This window comes from Falco peregrinus, chromosome 13 (assembly GCF_023634155.1).
Source record: "Falco peregrinus isolate bFalPer1 chromosome 13, bFalPer1.pri, whole genome shotgun sequence".
Classification (NCBI taxonomy): domain Eukaryota; kingdom Metazoa; phylum Chordata; class Aves; order Falconiformes; family Falconidae; genus Falco; species Falco peregrinus.
Genome location: NC_073733.1, coordinates 2,745,146 through 2,763,548, shown reverse-complemented (window position 1 = coordinate 2,763,548; position 18,403 = coordinate 2,745,146). Strand labels below are relative to the sequence as shown.

Below are 18,403 nucleotides of genomic sequence, written 5' to 3'. Positions count from 1 at the left end.
GGGCTGTAACATGTTCGCAGCTGCAGAGAGTGGGTTGTGTCAAGCAACATTTGAAGTAAGAATGTTTTGGGTTAATCTGGTGGTTTCTTTTCCTCTCTTTTTCTTCCAAGTGGTAACTAAAAGCCAGAGGCTATCTCCAGCAGCTGAGACCCCCTGCTCTGTTAAAGCACAGCATTTCTCGTTCAGGAGGACAGTGAAAGGCAATTTTTCGACTGCATATTTACAAGAAGGTGCTTTAAACCTGCCCCAGGCAGGCAGCCTGGCTGCCCATTAGCACACGTGTCAGGCTGTGCTCAGGTGATGGATCTGCCTGATCACCAGCTTCCAGACCTGCACTTCCTATCAAGTATGCATTTTTAGAATAGTCTGATGCAATTTCAGGCTAATCAGAAGAGCAAACATGTAACAGATGTGGCGCATTTATTATTGTTACCATCCTTTCCCAAAATACAGGCAACTTTCCAAAATCCAAGCCTGAACTCCTACAAACATCCAGGAAATTCCAGTTTCAGTCTCAATAATAACAGTGACCTCTCCAAAACATACAACAGGCCCAAATTTAGAGGCATCTTTACGGTCAGTCAATCTTTTCCTCTAAACTGCAATGAGCACAGAGGGAGACTGGGTCTAGACCCCAGCCTCACATTCAGCCTTACTTTTAGGGGAAGCACAGCAGAGATGTTCTACCTGCCCACAGCAGCCCTGAGGGCCCAGACCTCCACAGGCACACCCCCCTGCGCTGTTACTGTCCTCTCAACGCCAAGAACGGGAAGCGACGGCAGGATTTCAAGGCAGACTCCTCTGTGCCTTTGCATATAGATAGGGGGGGCAAAAACTGGGCAGGTGGAAGCAGCACAGGCCTAAGAAATATCCAGAAAAAAGGGGCAGTGGCTATCACACATGCTCAATAGCTACTTCCGTAGCTGAAAAAGAGGATTTCATTACAAGCGCTGTGCCTGGCAGGTCTCAGGCAGTCATTCTGCAAGAGCTGAGCCAGTCACAGCACAGGGGAGGGCAGAGATTATAAATAGAGGTGATGAAGCCAGCCCCCTGCCTGTAACTGCAGGCAGGAGGTCCCCTGCTATCACTCACCATGTACAGCTTGTGCGTCACAAGCAGCTGCAGACCGAGGGGTGACAGCTGTGGAGACCCCACCCCCGTCCTCCCTGGTCCTAGACGTTGGGAGAGAGGCGTGCAGTGCTGCTGTAGCCAGGGGGGCTCCAGCCACACTGTTCCTCCTCCCCAGGTCACACTCCAGAGCAAACACCCCAAAAGATCAGACAGGAAAGCAGTGGGTGCCTCATGACGTACAGATGCAAATATTAAGCTCCAGTGAAAGTTGTGTGTGTAACAGCTACTGAGTGATCAGCACAGATTTACTGCACAGAAGCTTCTATTTAAATTATAGTCACAGTATTCCCAATAGTACTTACTGCTTTATATAATTTCCCATGCCTTCTGCATGTACTCAGTGTTAATTTTACTATGAAAATGGATGGTACTTTCTCTTAGAAGGCTACTGAAAAAGAACACCTACACATCAGGGGTTTATATAAAGCCACCACAAAGTTTAACTTCATGTAATGCTTTCTGAAAAGTTTAGTCTAACTTTCTGTATAGAGCTAAACCGAGGAACAAGAAGAAAAGATCTGTAATGGTTATACAAAATACCACCTTCCCTTTCAGAAACACAATATGTAATGCAAGATCGGCGATGGCTTCTTCTGTATGAGAAAGCAGTTTTGAACTTCAGCACCTCTACACCGAGCATATCAATTAAGGAAGGAGCCAGGGCTTCCACTGATACATCGCAGGCCTACATCTATATGCATACATAAACCTCTATATACACAGAGAGATAGACACAGTATTCTGAACTCCCACATAACAGACAAATCAGAAGGGCACCTACAATAAAATTAATTACAATATGGTGATTTTGAGGCAAGCCTCTGAAGCAGATGATGCCAAGTCTTCATTCCTTATGTGTGTAATACATTAGGCTCAGCCATGTGACCACGACTCCCTCCAATGGATGTCTCTAGCAATTAGCACAACCCACTACTTGCAGCTAAACAAACACAGCTCTAACTCAGGAGCAAGGGTTTATATTTGAATGCTTAAAAGTCACCTATATTCCACTCCCATCGACAGGTACAGTGTCTCTGCATGGGCTGGCAGGATAGTCTAGGGGTGTGTGGTGGTACAGGGTTTCAGGTCCAATTCCCTGTTCTACCTTAGATCCCCTGTGCAGATTAACAGCCTCCACTGCAGCAATCTCTTGGACAGGCAGAGGCGTCTATGTTTTCCTAACACATCAGCTCCATCTTCCATTAACCACAAAAATGAAGCACTCTGACTCATAACCTCAACACACACTCAGTGAATTCTGTTAATGTCGCTGTAGGAAGCAGCGTGGCTGAGCTCTGGGATTTGGCATGTGCATCCCAACTCCGACAGGCCAGGAAAACCTGCTCATCAGTTGGTCAAAGGAGATAAATCTTTCAGTGAATTTGGGAAAGTTTCAAACAAATCCCAGCGTGTCTCATGATTCTAAGTGGGAATAAAACTATGGTTGTGTTGGTCTGGACTGGATGAGAGCCATGGATTAGGGGGAAATGGCTGCTGGTTGTTGTCAGTCCTGAACTGCTTTGGTTCTTCTGTAGTTCTCTCTGAGCACAAGCCCCATCTCAGACCTATATGGCACCATGAGAGAAATATAAACTTTTCATTTGAATTAACACTGCCCTCAAAGAAGAACAAGCAGCAGTGGTACACAGGGATGTGTAAACTGGAGGTGGGCAACTGCTCTTCCACTCCCAGTCTCCTCTGCTTGGCACTTAATGAGTGTAGACTGCAATGTCAGACACTGACGTGGGGTTTGAGTCACAGACTTGGTTAGAGATTATGAGAAGACCATCAAATTAATTATTTTTTTTCCTAAATCTAGCCCAGAATTAAGCTCAGGGCTTCAGAGATTAAAGGTGGGATTATGATTTGCTAAATTTCCAAAAAGGAGGATTTTCTTAAACTGGGAGTTGCCTCTTTTTCCTTTCTCTTCACAGTAAGTCTTATACACTGCCCTCTTCTCCCATCCTCTAGCCAGAATGCAAGGTGCCAGCCTACGAGCTGCAGATATGCTGTAAGGGGCAGTTTCTTCCTCAAGAGTCTCCGTGGTCTTGTACGTTTATGGATTGGCTTCATGGGAAGCTTTGAAAATCCCCAAATGCCTAAAATTCCTTACACAAACTGAGAAGCAGGTAAAATGAAGGAACATCTGTAAAGACTCAGACTCGGGGGGCTGATTTTGGCAGTTAAAAATTCTTCCAGTCACCCACTCTTCCTTGCCTGTCCATGCCATCCTTCAAACGCAAAGCTTCCTCACTGTCCACATGAACTCGACTTTCTTCCAGTAACTTCCTCAACTTCTCTCTTTTGTCCTTTCTTTTGCTTGCTCTACACATCTCTTAGAAGCTTTTATTTCATCTCACCTTCTGCCCCAGCTCTCCCTCCTATGGCAGCTCAAGTGTCCGCTACCAGAGAGACAAACAAGGAAACAAAGTGGTGGGGTGGCTGGAACAAGCACAGCTTCCTCCAGCATCTTCCACATTAGCTGCACAACACGTTTTAGCAACAGCACAGCACAGCTAGGCAAGAGAATGATTCATTTATAGAAGTTATATTAAATACAATTACAGAAAGACAAAAGGGAAAGAAAGAGAGGTGGGCAAGGATAAGATAATGATTCTCAAAAGCTGGTGAGGCATAGTCTTCAGAGGAAGAACTGCATAAGAAAAGGCTGAGCTGAGAGCCTGCAAAGCAGTGAAATAGGAGAGAAGGTGGATGGGGAAGAAAGCAGAGCGAGACCCCATGAAGCAAGCTGCTCTGGTAGCAAGGCGACGAGTGCTGGAAAAGAGAATAAACCAAGATTTTAAGCCCATTTTTGCAATGCTTAAAGAACATAGGGCACTGCTGGAGGTTGAGTTTGCTACACTGCTTAACCTGCATGACCAACTAGCCAAGAGCATTATACAAAGCTCAGAGGCTATGGTGACAGATCTGAGCATCTCTGGGTCACTGCTCTAAACATCCCATGAAGGAGAAAACCACGAATTTCACTAAAAGAAGCATGACATCTCCACAGCTTGACCCTTGGTAGACGTACTATACACAAAGACATATAGAGCTCAGGCAAGCTGCAGGAGATGAACTCTTTCCCATTCTTCACCAGTACTAATTTTATCTCAGAAAACAAAAAGTGATACACAACAGAATTATGGTCCCAGTGTAGACATTGATTTATTTATAACCATTTTAATTAATACTAACAGCCAGACAACAATCAAAGGTAGGCCAGGGATGTCGCAAATACTTGTGCACCAGCCCTGGTTAACCACCCTCCTGAAAACTAACCATGTTCCAGACGAAAAGGTCTTAAACCCTTGAGCAAAGGGTAGTAGTGGCATGTCGGATAAGAGACAAGGCTGGCCTTGGACAACATCTGGAGACCTCAGTTAATCCTAGTTCCTTCTACAAACAGAACCAGCATCTCAGTAGATGGTGCTCTTTCCTCTGTCGAAGAATTAAAGCACTTACATGATGCTGGGGGGGTGGGTGGGGGGGGGTGGTGGTGGAATAAAGCCAAAACCTTTCACTGTTGTCTTATAAGTGCCCAGATGCTTCTTCCAGAGCACCCTGACCAGGTGTCATCTGCATCCTAGCATGGCTCAGTGCTAACATCCTGCCCTCAGCTGCCATGCTGTGCTACACATCCACCACAGCAAAGCTTTACCCCAGTACTGGCTGCGCTACAAGGGGTGATGTACTGATACAATCTTTCTGTAACACTATACAAGTCATGCTGAAGTGGCATGGAAAGCAAGCCTGTCTGGGGGTTGATTCCATTGTGCTTGCCTGGATCTCAGTAAGAAGAACAAAACTTCTATTTTTAAGTTTATTTGAACTTAAAGCATTAAGACAAACTAAAATCTCATGCCCCTGGCAATCATGTTGCAAGTGCTTTCTCTTTTCATTGCATCTGTGCCACACCCCAGCCTATACTCTAGAAGCATCCTCAGACTCCCGATTTTGAAAAAGAAAAGGAAAAAAACTTTCAAATCCTGCAGAAGTCAGATGTGGTAACACTAATTACCCTGGTCACAGAGAAAGACTTCAGGGATCAAGAAAGTTCAGTTCAAAAAGACCCATCAAATTCAGATGTTCATTTCAACCTTACGTAAGCTCTCTTTTATCTGAGAAAAACCACCACGGCCTAGAAATACATTGACGTTTACTTCTTAATTTTACTTTTCAGGCTTCTGGGCTTGCAGTTGAGCCTGGAAACAAGGCAAAAAAAGCAAAACCCAAACTGCAGAAAAATTCAAGACAAGTCCCTTCCTTCCACTGCTCCCTCCAGGCACTCTTACAGAAACTCCAGTGCTTCTGCTCTCATTTCTGACATCACATCTTTATGTCAGCACATGCCTGGACAAAGTGGTAAGCAGCATTTCTGACATCACATTGCAGAGATCTTTATGTCAGCACATGCCTGGACAAAGTGGTAAGCGGAAAGAAAAATGCCCACCCACTAGAAACTACCTTAGTAAACCCAGGGTCAGTGTCCCCAGTGTGGTCCCTGAGAAACAGAGCCGCACAGATACAAAGAAGAGAAAGCTCTTCACCGTGAAAATCAAAGGGTGTATTTCAGCTTTGCCACAACAGGGAAGGTCCTTTGAAATCCAGTGCATCACATTCCCTACGCAGTTAAAAAGCATATCTAATAGAGTATTTTCACCTGCCTAAGCCTATGGAGGTCCAGCAATTAGCAGTACAAGAGTGAGATGCCGGACAGAACGGAAAGAGCGTGATCCATGATGCACATACTAAACAGCAACGTCAGAAACTACTCAGAGGAAAAAGCAGAAAAGAAGAGAAAGTTTCTGGTTCCGCTCTATGACTTTATTGACTGACCTTGCAGAAAGTGTGGGTTTAACATGCAGCCCTCCTGCACGAGGACTCTCCTCTCTCCACCGAACAGATTATAATCAGCTATTCTTATGGGCATGGCCAAATCAGGCCCTGCCCCAGTGCACCATGAGACATAAAAAGGCTTAGGAATTTGAAAGTCCTGATGCAGTACACTCCTTGGGACTTGTTATTCAACTTTTTACTGCTGCTCTGTCAGCATGAGCTTACTCTGAGGGAAATACAAAATTATCCCCCATGTATGTATTAGGAAAGCTGAGCCCAGGCACAGTCCCGTGATTTACTGAGAACCATGACACAATGCTGTGGCAGACGGGAGCAGAAGCCCCAGCCCTGCTTCATGAAAGAGGACGAGGTTGTAAAGAAATCTCCTGCAGCTCCTTGCAGCCCTCCTCATGCCCATTCTGTGACACTGATGGATCTGGCTTCCCTGGATTTCTCCTTGTCAAAACATTGAGTACAGAAAACAACATCTTATTAAGAAGCTTACCCATGGGCCTCATGTTCCTCGCACAAATTAACCTAGAGAGCTAGATGTGTTTCATAGAAATCATTTTCTCCCCCTCTCTGTGCCTCCCAAAAAAAGGAGAGGGAACAGCCTATGGAATCTGGCCCTCTTTTAATAAAGAAAACGATGCAAGATAACCTAATGAAGTAGGAATTCCAGCTGGGTATCAGTAGATGCATGAATAGAACAGAAAACATTCATTTTTATCAGCAGTAATATCATCATTAAAAAGGAAAAACAAGTTTAAAGCTTTTTTCTGTCTTTCTTTTTTTCTTTCTCCAATGAGGCAAATGAATGCCAGTAGGTTTTCATTTCCTATTCCATGCCGGCTCAGTGGGGCTGCTTGCAGTGAGAGGTAGCACAGGCTGCGGTCTCCGCCTGATGCTATACAACAGCCTTCCAGGAACGACCAGCGCTGCCCTCCTGCCGACTGCTCGTGACAATGTGCGACTGCAGTGAGCCAAAGGGACACTCGCTGTGCGGGATCACACAGATAAACCTGCCTGCTGGAGGACATGGGTTAAACACAACGGGCACAGAAAAGAACCTGGTGTTGCGTTGGCTTCTTCAAGAAGCACACATTGCACTTCTGCATCATTCATCAGCAACACCAACACAGAAATTTAATGGGATATAGCAGAGGTTCACTGTGCTATCCAAAACATGGCATTTCAGGAGTTCTGAGTGCTTCAGCCTGCAAAGCTGAGAACAACTATGGCAGAGAAGGTGTGGTATACTTTGCTGCATGCCCAATGTTATCTTGGGTTAATTTCAGGAATTCTGTAGCATAGCAGAGCTGGGGACACAGAAGTTGGGAACCCCTCTGAACAGAGCACTTCTGCACATGAACGCACCTCTTTGGGTTCAGTGGGAGTTCACCAGAGCTCCAAATCAACAACTGGACTTTACTTCTCACCCACACCCTCCTACTAGACCAACTCAGAGATTTCACAGCCTGGAAGTGGCTCCCAGATATGACGCTCCTGCCATTCTCTAACAATATTCATCTTCCCTTTCCCTGCCCATGTTACATAATAGGCAACTTTATTTATTTTTTTCATAAGACGCCTTTTCATAACAATAGCAACTATTGGACACCAAGATAACTTGATGAATTTTGGCTATTATCTAAGAGCTTAGTCACTCAGGGAATTAGTCATGTTCAAAATAACAGCCAGGCTCAAAGAGATTCAGAGCAACCATTCTGGAGCAGAAGCAGCTAATGTCATAAATACATTAAGATGTCAGCTTGAAGCATTTCAGAGATTTTTCAAGAATTGTTTAAAAAAAGAAAAACACTTTGACTAGATACAAGGAAATCAGGTTCTTAGCAGTTAAAACAACACTGCAGTTTACAAAGCCTGCTGTGCTCAAACACCAAAACCCTTAACACAGGAGGGACAGATGGACTTTGTGACCACACAGCGAGAGCGGTTTCCCTGCGAGTGCATCCTGCTCGATGCTTCACATTTCTACAGCACCCTCCAAGCAACAGTCTCAAAGGGTTTTCCAGACACCCCTGATGTACCATCAAGACATATCTCGGGATAATCTTATTGGCACGTCTGTTATCCAGTGGGTAGGAACTGAGGCACAGAGCCATGGGTTTTGCATGGGAAAAGAGCCAGGCCACCTCACAGCCACTTGTGAGATTGACATAATCAACAGTGTATATCAGGTATTTATCCAAATATTTTTATTTGCCATAAGATAAATAACCAGATAAATTAACCTGGACACTTCTTGTGTACTCTCATAGCAACACCAGTAGCAAGCTATCATTGAAAGGTGAAAGAAGCCCCAAACGGGGAGTGAAATGGAAAACAGAACAGAACCTACATGGGTGAGAAAAATCCCACAAAGAAATGCATTTGGTAGGACTTAAGGTTTTGGAGGTCTATGGCATTGCAGCGTGCACAGAACTCCCCAGTGCATGCAGAGCTCATTCAACCCAAGTATCAACCTCCCGTGAAAACACATCCCAGGATGAACAGGAACAAACCTGCCATAAGCCACCCTTCTGTGGAAAAGGCCCTCCTTGCTGAGGCTGCAGGGTATGGAGACGACAGACCAAACAGCATCTCCTGTGGGACACCCGAACTGTTCAGCAGGTCACTGGGGCTTCCCCAGGTGCTTCACTGCGACACGCTCAACCAGCAGCAAGCCCAGTGCTCTCTGCTCCCTCTGGTCTCTGTGGCAGCTCAGGGTGCTCTGGGCCTCTTAGGTCCCATTTTTCCCTAATGCCTGGATACTGCAAGATCCTTTTTCCATCCCACCCTGGCCTGGCTTCTCTCCATCAACTGCATTTGCTTGTTCAATCTCTCAAAAATGAAAATCGGACCAAACCTGCTTCCTTCCATTTCTCTTTTTCCCAAATTCACATTGAGCTTTCCAGGATTATGGAGTGCAAAGAGCTTTTGTACTTTAAATATCCCTTGATTTGCAGACTGACAAGTGGAGAGGAATCAGTAAGGAAAAAATGTAAGAAAGTTTCTGGCTGCTGAACTGCCCTCCTTACGAGTATCTCCACCACTTGCAGTATTTGGCCCTTTTATTTACTGAACTCCTTTTCAGTATTTTAAGTTGTGATTATTTACTTTTTGTTTATGACAGAAATGTAAAGTATCAACAACAGATTGATTTTAAATATTTGAACTACATGCACTGTAAAAATATGGCTATATATGCTTGTTAAAAAAAAAATAGAAAAAAAGACTGGGACTCCATATCTGTTGAAGCTAATGGCTGCATTCACTTCGACTTTCACAGGCGAACATTAAACCCAGAAGTAGACCCTTGGTAAGGAAATACCAAGGAAGATGCCTGCTTGTCTTTCTGTAATACAGGCAAAGGCTTAGGGAAAAACTCTGCCCTTGGCCAGATAAAAAACTATTCCAGAAAAGGCTGTATTATGGCATGATTTAAACTAACTCATTTCATTATCATGCCAAATCAATAGTCTCTGTGAAAAATGCCTAACCAAATAATCATCATACTTACAATGCCAATCAGATGTGTAGATTTATTCTCATCACTACCAATGACAATTAGTTTCATCTTTCTAAGTTAGAAACAGATACTTGCAGAGTTTAGCAACTTAGTACCAATGAACCATGTAAAATACCCTCATGGGATGCTAGCATAATTGGCAAAAGATTAATTGTTTAAAAAACAGAAAGCAACACATGCAAAGGAGGGAAAAAAAAAAAAAAAAAAAAAGAAACCCCTACAGCTTAATATTATGGACTAACAGCTAGGTTTAAGGAGCTGATTTAGAAATAAAGAGCCACCTGCGATGAGAATAAAAGGTACTATCACTTGTAAAGTATTAGTGACATGCTTCTTAGAAATGACAAACTCTCAAAGGGAGCAGGTCTGATTCTTTAACCCAAGCCAGCACTGAGAACAATAGAAAACAGCACTTTCAATAAATCAGTGCTGTGCAGAACTTCTGAGAAATCAGTCTAAAATCCAGGTTTAGACCAATGTGCCTGAGCAGAACAAATGATGCTACCCAAAATAAATTTCTATTGTTGTTCTTTAGTAGATACACAGAAAATAGTATCAGATTTTAAAAAAGACAGCTGAAAATCCGTAATAGAGGCTCAGTGCTCACGAAAATTGGTCCAGTGTTGCTCTAGATGAAAGGCTAAGGCTCTTCACTGTATGGTAGGCAGCTTAATGTCCATGGACGTACCAGCCAACCTTCACTTAGAAGTAAACTGAGCCATTTTATATTGCTGGAGCACATTTTAGCCAGTAGACTGAGACGGTAATATTCATACGGCCTTGCTAAAATGCAGCTACTTCTGGTGTGGAATAACACACTTGTTTAGCAGAGTACAACAATACGATCCAACATTTTAAGTACTAAACATAACTTACCAATGGGGACAGCGAGCAAAATCTGCATTAGATAAAAGCTAGCTGTCTGCACTGGCACTTGGCCAGGACATCTGGACCAATATGCCTTGTCTTGCAACAAGGGAGCAGAATTAGTACAGACCAAGCATCACCAGGTCCTTGGCTTTGCAGCGCAGCATGAAGCTCGCTCCCAGCAGCCCAGCGCTCCCAAGCACGGGAGCACTGCTTCCCCGTTAAATCCCTCGGACCACAGCCACCCATCCCTGGGAAACCAGGCTCCTTGCTTGCAAGCAACTGCAAAGACCTCTGCTGCATTTATCTTATTTGGTTCAGTTTTACTTTATTGATTTGTAATCATTTTTCATCTTATTTTGAGATGATCTAGAGATACATGGAGCATCTTCAAATACTGCTGAGGTTGTTCAACTGCTGTATGAAATACAGAAACCACAGCCCTCTCTCATTTTTCCCTTATTGGAAGGAGCAAAATTGGGGAATTCCAGGGTAGAACCTGCTTCAAAAATCAACCACCGGAGTTTCACTATCCCAAAAAATATTTAAAATTACAGGCTATTCAGCAATCACTATAATTTCTCTCTTAGACAGGGCAAAGATTAGACTAATCACAACAAAATAACAAAGTCCCCCTCATTGCTAGCAGCAAGAAAGGAAGCTGGAAAAGTAAGAGGGCAAGAAAGTGTCAAGTCTTGTGCTATGTCCATTAGAAAAGCATTTTGCCCTCCACCACATACCCTCCTCTCCCCACCACAGCTCAGCAGTCACTGGGGAGGAAAAAAGGATGAAAGAACCACATCCAGCTTTCCATCACCACTTTTCTTTCAGCATAGTAATCTCTGAGAATGTAAATCGACAAATGGGTGAAAGGTGATTTGTGTTGCTTAGACACCGGTGGAGAGGAGAACAAGTGCTACACTGGCATGCATTCGGGAAGGTGCTGGGACAGGGTGGCAGAGGGGAAGGAAAAGCCTGGATGCTCAGAAGGTGGGAGGAGGGAGCAAACCCCCAAACTGTTGCTGGGTGGTAGACAAGCCTTATACAGAACCCTAAATAAATTTGCTGTGTGCTGCAGGCTGCTGTCTACACCCCCACATTACACTTCCAGCACCAGCTTCAGAGTCTTTCAGAAGCATAAACCATTAAGCTCCTGTTTGTGTAAGTATCTTAAAGGGGATGGAGGGCAGCAGCAAGCTGCACAGGGCGTCACGGAGCTGGCAGCCGGGCATCTGGCAAGAACGGGCAGCGATTTCTGTGCCGGCTCCAGAATCATCCCCGCTGCCAGTAACATCTGCCAGGTGCCCCCAACAGAGCTGAAATACAGGGGCTGAGCCAGGAGGTGCCAGCAGCCCATGCTGCCCGGTGCTGCCAGGCACCAAGAGCAGGTTCGTGCCACAGGACCAGCACAGAGAGATGCCTCGAGGCTACCCACAAGATGGAAAATGCCCAGGGAAGGGGGAAAAAAAAGAAGAAGAAATAATAATTAAAAAAAAAAAAAACAACAAACCCCTGCAAAACCCAGCCCAGCGCAGAAAGGGTAAAGCAAGGGGAAATGCTACTGCAAAGAAAAGCTCTACAAGGAGGGAGAGATGGGGGGGAGGAGGAGTATCACAGTAACAACCGCATCTCTTCACCGGGAAGTTTCTGAATGAGGAACTGGGACCCTTGCTGAGATGGGGGAACTTCCCCACTTTCCCTCCTAGCAGATGCAGCCCCTCAGAGCTTTACTCCAGGCACAGTGAGGGCATCTGCAAATTGGAAGTATTTTTATTGTTGTTGTTGTTGTTGTTGTTATTAAGCAGAGCTGTCAAATAAACTGCTTTCCTGAAGCCTCTGCACTTCAGAGGAGTGTTTTATTTTACAGTCTGATGCAAGGAAAGGCAGGGACGCTCCAGCTCAGCAGCAGATTCTGGCTCCCCCCGCACTGCAACTTATCATCCACGGAAGGGGCAGATCTGACAGGTCCCAGTGGCAGTAACGCTGCTGACAGCCAGCAGCCCTGTTTCCATACTCCTCTCCTTCCACTCCTCTCCCACAGCTGTTACACCACACACCCCACATGCGAGCGAGCACCTGGAGAATCCTTTGCTTTTCCCCACAAACCCACCAGTTCACCCTAGCGCAGCCCACCTCCCCAGCCCCTTCCAAGCACTGCTTCCCACGCCCCAGCGCATGCACACCCTCCTTCCTTTCTTTTAATTTCTTCTTTGGCTCAGCAGTTTGGGAATGCAGAGTCCATAAAATGGCTACAGAGTGATCAATGGTTTCAAGGACAGGGAGTAAAGGAGGAGTCAGGAGATAGGACGGAGGCTTATTTCCTTGTCAAAGTACTGCAATAAGAGGAAAAGAGAAAGACATAGCTACCTGAACTCACCATTCCTGATCCATCCCTTAGCCACTGCATCTTGCTTCTGATGATGTCCTTATTATCAGGGAGGGGAAAAAAAAATCCCTACTGCCTGGCGAGAGCTGGCAGGAAAAAAAAGAAGCCCCCCACCCCCACCCTAGCCTGGAGCTTTCAGTCAGAGATCCCTCAGCCCGGCAATCCCGTGCCTGTCAAAAGCACGTTATTAGCAGCCTCCTCACTACCTGGGATTGTAGTTATTTATTTCAGTCACAGACCGAGAGATTTGAGGGGAGGGGGATGTCCTTTTTTTCCCTTTGCCATGCTTTGAAACTCTGCAGGAGGGAGGGGAGGGGAGGGGAGGGGAGGGGAAGGAAAGGAAAGGAGGGGGGACCTATGAAAACTTTGGGAGGGTCTCTGCAGGCACTCAGCACCCCTACCCTCCTGCCGGTGGCTGCTCACACTCGCCCCCGGCACCACAGGGCTCCCAAATCTGCAGAGCCAGCACATGCCTCCACACTTAGCCAGGGCTGGGGATTTTTCTGACATTCAAAGGGCAGTAGGTTCTCACTCTGCTCGACACATGCAGCATAAGCCCCCTTCCCACCAACACGAAACCTCCCAGCCCAGAAAAGTGCTGCACCTGCCCAGGGTTATCCCTCCCTGCTAGCACCCATGCTCTGCTGCCCGTTTTAACACCCTGCCCACTCTCCTTGCTTTTTCCTGACTTTCTGGTCAGGAAAACGACAGCCCCATGCACAGTTAGAAAAGACAAGACATTCATTAAGTGTTCATCACCAATATGGCCACCCACCACACCGGGGCAGATGAGATCAGTCTGTCTGGCGCTGGTTAGAAGAGGCAGCGATAGCATATGGGATGTGCACAGCCAACTGGAAACAGGATTGAATCCTCCCGATCCCTCCAGCTGGGACACGTATGTTGACATGGTTCTCCCCATCTTATGGCGGAGACATGGAGATTGAAAGGAGTTGGCCAAGGCCATTCAAAGAGGCTGTTGCGCAGCCGCCGCAGCCCTCTGCCATCCTCCTGGAGCTGACTGCCCACAGGAAGGGGCAGCCCATCGCAAGGACTGACACACCTCAGTACAGTCAGAACACCCCACCAATATTCCTTACAACTCCTCTCTGGCAGCTGATGAAGTCTGCAGCTAGCTTCAGAGGCAGGAGAGGGTAGGTACAAATAGTGGAGACTATGTGGGAAACAGCTGACATACACTGAGTTTGCTGGATATACTGGATCCATATACACGACATACTGCAAAACCTGTACAGAAGCTACAATCTCCTCTATTACATTTGCAGGGAATTTAGGGCTGTGTTTAAATGGTGTTTTTTTCATGCACTCCTGCTTCAAGGGCAGAAGGGCATTTCAGTCTCCTGCTCCTGACCTCCAGAGGAGTCAACATTTTTCCCGCAGCTAGAGATTTTGAGTCAGGAAACAACATGCAGCTCCTCGTGACTGCCACTTTCTGCTAGTCCTGCGCCATTCAGCAGGATGCATGAGGGATCAGAGCCTAGGTGTCTTCACTTGTTTATTTAAATAGGACAGAGTAGGACAGAACAAAGGTACAGGCAAGAGCAAAGGGATGCTGCCCAGCATCTTCGCATTGCTTGGGCCCCACATAGTGTGCTCTAGTTACATCAAGCCATATTCCATCACCTTTTACATAGGCACTGACAGCCATCATTATTCCCAGAGATGGCTGACAAAAGAAAGAGTCAGGAGGCAAACACTTACAGATGTCCAGACTCTGGAATTCTGCCTACATTTCCCGTGTCAAGTGACAGAAACCCCAGGTAAGTTATTTATATCCAAAGGAGGAATGTGGTCTGAAAATCCTGCCTCTGAAAACTCTTCTGCAACGTATGTACTGTCAATCTGGGTCTGCTCCTCACCTTCCTCCCCAGGGAGAGCCCCCTCTCCTACAGCATGTGATTGCCACGTCTTTGTGCAGCCCTGGTTTCCACAGAACTCATTGATACATCATCTGTTTGGGATGTCAGTCAAATCCAGTGCAACTTCACCAACTGATTCAAAAGCTGTAGGGGCTGGGGAATGCTGGAACAGAAGAACTGACAGGCAGACACCCTGAATGCATGGGCACTGCTTCCTTCAGAAAATTGGACTAAAAATAAAAGCAATGATCAGGTTACCTGTAATTGAAGGGTAAATGTTTTTTCTACAAGAAAATATTAAATGAGAGATCTGCATTATTGTCAAACACATACACAAATAACACAAGAAAAACCCTCTTAAGCAAAAGATCATCTCTAAAACATGCACTGCATCACCCCAGTAACTCCACTAACTTCAGTCAAAGTTACACTCATCTTAACCATGGCAGAACAAATGGAGAAAGAAGTTGTCTGGCACATCCTACCCTGTTGCTCTAATTGGTAAAGTGGATCTGGAGGAGGACAACAATTTTTGTTGAGGCTTGTTACGCGCAAGCAGAAATTATACCAATTTCTCTTCTCCTGCTGTCAGCTGTTGATTAGGCCTGTCAGTAAGGTTAATATTCCACTGTTTCACTTGCTATCGCTTGTTTATGCTAAGCTGATTTGAGAAGTAAACCAAAGGTTGCCACGTTAATTCTTGCTCCCTGCAAGGGTGACGAAAAGCAACAAGGACCAAAGATTAGCCAAATCCCTGAATCCGCATCAGTCTGCACACAAATCCAATCTTGCCCGGATCAGTGGGGCAGTGATTCTCTCTGGCACATGCAATCTCAGAAAGAACCAGCTGCACCTTCCTTGCCAAGAAAACACACCACTGTTGCCTCACTATGCAAAGCATTTTGCAGCCAGCCAGTGGGCAGGGGACCAAACTCAGAGCCCTTGTCAGAGCAGAGGGCACAATAGGAAGAGCCACCTGCGAGCTTCTCTACTGCAGCAACCCCACAATGGAAGAAAACACCTGCCTTTCAGGAAGGGACACTGCATCTTGGCTACTCTGCCAGGCTTTTGAATGGGGATGTTGCAACTGAGCACACACGAATGCATAGCGGGTAGCCCTGCCAGTACATGCCAGACATGTAGTATTGCAAAAAAAAAAAAAAAAAAGCTGTGAGTCACACAGAGCACTATGGAGCAGTGCTATGGGGACTGCACTGGTAGTAAAATCCATATTGCCCAAGGGGAGAGAGGCAAATTTCAGTGTTTAGTATTTGGGCACAGAGTTTGCACTGCAGGCTCCTGCCTTGTGATTCAGCTTACAAAAACTGCAATTTCTACTACCAATGACAGTGAATAATTCAATATTGCTTGAAATAATTTGAGGACATCCCTCTATTTCTACAAAGGCACTGAAGACCTACGTAACAGAAGAAGATCCTTTTAGCTATCCCTTCCCCACCACTTCACCGGCCATGGAAGGTGGCAATGTGTCACAGCTGCACATCAGCATATTCAGCATACTTCTGCAGAGGTTCACATCAGTTGGAGGTCTGCCAGCGCTGCCGCTGAGTCCCCAGGGGTAACTCGCACACCTGAGACAAGACAGAGCAGCACCAAGTCCTGCTGGGGAGGCAGGGAATAGATTTTGCTTAAGTGAGAGAGCGGATCCTTGGCTTACCTGTGGTATTGCTCTGAAGTAAGTTCCCTGTAAGAACTCAAACACTTCTCATCGATAACACAATGTCCCATTCATTCTCAGCAGAACTGTGGTCTGGTCACTTTTTACCTGTCATGGACTCCAAATGACTCTTTCCCTACAGAATAAGGACCAAAACCAGCTGATGTGTTTCAGCCTCACATAGCTGCTTCTGGATACTCGCCTACACAATTCCCTTCACCACACTCTTGGTCTGGATCAACCAACTTTTGGGATAATCCAGCCACTTGGTACAAACTAATAAAAACTTCTTGCAACATGGCGTACCCTTCCAACACTCGATGGCTGGGGTGAAAGTGCTTCCAGGCCACCACTGGATCACACGTTCACACTCAGCCCTGGAGGTCTCCACAGCCAAGCCCCTGACCTGCATTTGTACTGCAGAAGTAGGCAGAGCGCAGCCCCAGACCACGTGCCCTGTGCCTCCAGCCTGAATGGAACCATCCCGTGCATCTTCATATGCAGTAGCTGGCTACACAACGTAACGCCAATCACAGCTCGTCTTTCCTTTGACAGTCCAGTCCAGTTTGGGATCTACTGCTGACTGCCAAGTGAGTGACACTCATAATGAGTAATAAACTCGCAGGTGAGTAGAGATGCGAAGGCAGGGAAGGAAGAGACAAGGATTACCTGGAAACTGCTCTGTAATAGCAGTTGTGACTATATCCTTGTGATATAAGGACTATAATTATTAGATTAATGCCATTTTTTTCATGTGCAACTTTTTTCTCCTAATTACTTGCAGCTAGAGCATGATTCAAAAGCAAAGCAAATGGGTATGAGCAGAAGGACACTTACTACCAGATTCCACTGCTGAAAAAGCAAAAGTAACCCCCATCCTTGTACCTCATCCAATACATTTGAAGTCATGTGACATACAAGAGACTTCAACAACATTCTCACTGCAATCCACTGTCCGATCCAATATATACAGACACCCACCCTGCTCTCCCACTGTTATTTACCACTGTGTTGCAGCATTGCAGGGCAGCTTTTGGGTACAAATCCCTAGCCTGAGACAGACCCAAAACAACACTGGGATCCCAAACTTGATGGTAAATTTTCTTGCAACCTGAGAGAGCAGTAAAGGAAGTACAGCGGCATTACAGGATTTTACCTGTCTCTAATCTCTTTTCTTCACTACATTGTATTACCACATCACCACTGAAATCTCCTTTAGATCTCCAAGGCCTCCCTTCCTTAATCCCACTATAAGAATACTGCTATAAATTGCTCTCTGGATGTGGAAACTTTTTCCAAGATGCTTCTCTCCCTCCCCTGCTGCTGCCTTCACAAGGGGATTTCCCTTCCTTTGCTTTTCACCCACTCTCTCTTTCCACCCCAACTACAATGTCGACTGCAGGCATCGGAGAACATCCCCCAGCGAACGCCTCCCCATCGAAATTCCAGCCCTGAATTGCCTCATTCAAGCAGGAGCCTGACAGCGCTCTTTGGAGAGCCCTGTCACACATGGTTATTTCATTGCTGCAGGAGGCAGAAGTTCTTCATTACATATTAGAGAGCACAAATATGTTCTTGCAGCCATTGTCTCTATTGAACTGCAAAGAAAAGGCACCAAATCCTACAGGTTAATTAATGAGAAAGGAGGGGAAACTGTCTAACCTCTACTAGGAATTACCCAGCCTGGCTTTATAAACCAATCAGCTACGCTACACAGCTATGAAAAACATACCTTCCTTTAGGAAAAACCCACAAACCCTATGGAATACTTTCATAATGGCCCAGTGCATCTCAGATTAGCACAGCAATAACACAGTGCTTCGGGCTCTTGCAAAGTATTATTATTTATGGTACATTACAAGATTGTTTGTTTGTTCTTTAATAGGAGATGACATGCATATTCAGAAGCCCCAGATACAAGTGTCCTCCTGAACTAACTCTGACACAAAGATAGTTTTAGTCATAAGTTACAGGCCTTGAACAAGTGCATAAAAATCATTTGCTCCCATGTAAGCGATCAGGATCTTGCCGTTTACCACAGAATGGGAAAAAGATTATTACCTCCCTCTTGCAGCTGCAAACCAGAGGCA

At 45.6% G+C, this 18,403-nt stretch overlaps 1 protein-coding gene across 4 annotated transcripts in view; it reads right to left on the bottom strand.

Annotated features, from left to right (window-relative positions):
• Positions 1-18,403, bottom strand: part of ARHGEF9 (Cdc42 guanine nucleotide exchange factor 9) — a 221,650-nt gene that overhangs the window by 121,039 nt on the left and 82,208 nt on the right. Inside the window, exon 1 of one of the 4 annotated variants that reach the window (XM_027784197.2) lies at positions 12,747-12,867. The exons of 2 other annotated variants lie outside the window; for them this stretch is intronic. In XM_027784197.2, the coding sequence (XP_027639998.2) occupies positions 12,747-12,776 (30 nt within the window). In that variant the 5' untranslated portion in view covers positions 12,777-12,867. Of the gene's footprint in view, positions 1-12,736; positions 12,868-18,403 lie in introns of those variants that run through there. One more of the 4 variants, XM_027784202.2, reaches the window with a different exon arrangement.